The sequence below is a fragment of the Otolemur garnettii genome, unplaced genomic scaffold, assembly GCF_000181295.1.
Source record: "Otolemur garnettii isolate 467f Iridium unplaced genomic scaffold, OtoGar3 scaffold00233, whole genome shotgun sequence".
Taxonomy (NCBI): Eukaryota; Metazoa; Chordata; class Mammalia; order Primates; family Galagidae; genus Otolemur; species Otolemur garnettii.
Window position 1 is genome coordinate 894,344 of NW_003852628.1, and position 3,182 is coordinate 897,525.

Sequence of the window (3,182 nt, forward strand, 5' to 3'; positions counted from 1 at the left end):
CCTCCAATTTCTGGGCTCAAGCGATTCTCCTGCCTCCAGCTCCCAAGTAGCTGGGACTACAGGCACCGCCACAATACCCGGCTATTTTTTGGTTGTAGTTGTCATTGTTGTTTGGCGGGACTGGGCTGGATTTGAACCTACCAGCTCAGGTGTATGTGGCTGGTGCCTTAGCTGCTTGAGCCACAGGTGCCTAGCCTAGACACAGGGTTTTACTCTTGCTCAGGGTGGTCTTAAACTCCTGAGCTCAAGAGACCCTCCCACCTCGGCCTCTCAGAGTGTTAGGATTATAGGTATGAGCCACCACTCCTGGCCCACATTCAATTTTAATTAATTTAAATTGAAAGAGCTGCCAGTGGCTAAACTAGATGACACAGAGTGACATCAAGGGCTCAGTGTGCATGAACTCAATGGTACCTCACCCAGCAGCCCTAGAGGTTGGAAATATCATGATACCCATCTTCTAGATGAAATTGAGGCCTAGGGAGGTTGGGACATAGCCTAGGTCCCTGACCAAGCACAGTAAGCAGGGGTGAAGGGTAGTGGTCAGGATGTCATCTCCCCAACAATTACCAGGCAGGGCCAGATAGGAGGCCGGGAAGTGATAGCCATGGCACAGCAGGATCCACTTGCCCCAGACTCACCGCCAGGTAGGCAAGAGCAGGGGTTCCATTAAGGCAAATCTCCATTGGTGTCTCTTGATTGTAGCGGGTGTCATAAGGCCGGGGCCAAGTTGATGGGATGGAGCTGCCTGCCTGGCCCAGGAACCAGTAGGCCTCAAAGATCTTGGTCAGGTCTCGAGCCAGACAGCTGCAGTTGTACATGACCACTCCCAGCTCCTTGACCTATGGGAAGAAAGTGCTGAGCCTGGAATAGTGGCCTGGTGCCCTCAGATGCCAGGGACACTCTAAGCACAGCCTCTCTGTCTATTACCCCTCTCTGTACCTGACTCTTCCCTCCACCCCCATGATAGCTAAAGTCCTAGAATAGATATAAGTTTTGGTGAAAATCATTCAGTTATTCCAAAGCTCCAGGTTTCCTAAGCCTTTGTATATGATGTTACTTCTACCTTCCACCAAGCTAGCTCCTACTTATTCTTAGGTACAGGCTGACCCATTTCCTTCTCTAAGAAGCCTCCCTTGACTCCCCAGATTGGGCCAGGCATTCCTCTGGGCTCTCACAGTCTCTTGGGCTTCCTTTATCATTCTCTCTGGTAACAGCCCCTGGCTTCCATGAGCAGGGGAGGGCAGTGGAAGCCTATTCTGGGGGACATTTCAGGAGGCAGGAAGGAAGCCATTGCAGAGAATGGGTGGAAAGGCCCCGCACCGAAGAGGGGTACAGTCGGAGCCTGGGTGCCCTGTAGGGTAAGGGAGTGGCCTCCAAGGGAAAGTAGACAGGGTGCGGACAGACCTGGGTCAGGGACCGCCAGTCCATGTTGGCACTGCCCAGGTAGAAGTGGGTCTGATCCACCACCCAGAACTTGGTGTGCAAGACGCCATGGGTCAGCTTCTGCATGTCCACCATGCGGACCTGGGCACCTATGACCGACAGGGGTAGTGTTCAGGAGCTGTCTCAGGCAGCCTCAGAGCACCCCCAGATAACCCCCATCTCACCGCTCTGCAGCAGGGCCTGCAGGTTTGCCTGTGGCTGGGGCCCGTTGGGCTTGCTCACAGCGATGCGGACCTTCACGCCTTTTGGTGCCAGGGTCTGTAGTTGCCGCAAGACCTCCTCGCCCTGTGTGTGGGGAGAGCTTCTGAGGAGCTGGGCCAGGAAGCTCTCTAACCCCATGAGGGACTCCCAGTGGGACTACTTTGACATTCAATTAGGAGTAAACAGGCTTTGCATTAGCCTTTAAAGATTAAAGTATCAAAACCCTTCTTTATCTATTTTAATAATCCTTTGCTCTGAGAACCTCCTTCAGGCCTCTGTGCCCCTCCTAGGACTTCAAAAATCCAGTACTGCAAGCGGCATTGCAGGGGCCTCCAGGCACCTCCTAGGAGGCTGGGGCTGAGGCTTGTGCTGGGGGGTTTCTGAAGGTAAGGGGGCTGATGCACAATGATGCCTATAGCAGTAACCTACTGTGTTTTAGGCCCTGCTCTAGGCCCCCTCGTGTCTAAACTCACTGAATTCTCACAACCCTACCAGTGAGTTCTAATTATAATCCACACAGTACATATAAGGAAACTTAGAGAGAACTCGGCAGTATAGCAGGATTTGAACCCAGACTGTCTGTCTCCTATACTTGTTCTTTTGACCACTTGAGTGGGAACCAGCAGGGAATGGGAACACATGGCTTTTAACTTATTTTTATTTATTTATTATTATTTTTTGAGACAGAGTTACATCATATCACCCTTGGTAGAGTGTCGTGGTGTCACAGCTCACAGCAAACTCAAATTCGTGCACTCAAGCAATTCTCCTACCTCAGCCTCCCAAGTAGCTGGGACTACAGGTGCCTGCCACAACACCTGGCTATTTGTTGTTGTAGTTGTCATTGTTTGGCAGCCCCAGGCTGGGAACCAACCTGCCAGTTCCAGTGTATGTGGCTGGCACCCAAGCCACTGAGCTATAGGCAGTGAGCCATTAACATTATTTTTAGAAACACGGTCTCACTATATCATCCAGGCTGGAGTACAATGGCTATTTACAGGTGTGTTCATAGCTCACTACAGTCTCAAATTCCTAGGCTCAAGTCATCCTCCTGCCTTAGCCTCAAAAGCAGCTGGGATTCCAGGCACCACTATGCCCTACATTGTTTTTTTGAGATAAGAGTCTTACTCTGTGCCCTGGGTAGCATGCTGTGGTGTCAGCCTAGCTCACAGTAACCTCGAACTCTTCAGTTCAAATGATCCTCCTGCCTTAGCCTCCTAAGTAGCTGGGACTACAGGTACCCGCCATGATGCCCACCTAACTTTTTTTTTTGAGACAGTTTCACTTTGTCACCCTTGGTAGAGTGCTGTGGTATCGTAGCCTACAGTAACTTCAAACTCTTGGGCTCAAGCAATTCTCTTGCTTTAGCCTCTCACCCGGCTATTTTTAGAGACCAGGTCTTGCTTGCTCTGGCTGGTCTCAGACTCCTGAGTTCAGGCAAGCTACCTGCCGCGGCCTCCCAGAATGCTAGGATTACAGGTGTGAGCCACTTCGCCCAGCCCAAGATTAGCCCATTTCTTTTTTTTTTTTTTTTT

General features: G+C 51.0%; 1 protein-coding gene across 3 annotated transcripts in view; it reads right to left on the minus strand.

Moving 5' to 3' along the window:
- Positions 1 to 3,182, minus strand: part of PLD3 (phospholipase D family member 3) — a 22,744-nt gene that overhangs the window by 4,671 nt on the left and 14,891 nt on the right. For all 3 annotated transcript variants that reach the window (XM_012812935.2, XM_003802112.3, XM_012812936.2), the window contains 3 exons: positions 1,611 to 1,731; positions 1,408 to 1,535; positions 642 to 842 (listed from right to left, as the gene is read on the minus strand). In XM_012812935.2, the coding sequence (XP_012668389.1) occupies positions 642 to 842; positions 1,408 to 1,535; positions 1,611 to 1,731 (450 nt within the window). The remainder of the gene's footprint in view (positions 1 to 641; positions 843 to 1,407; positions 1,536 to 1,610; positions 1,732 to 3,182) is intronic.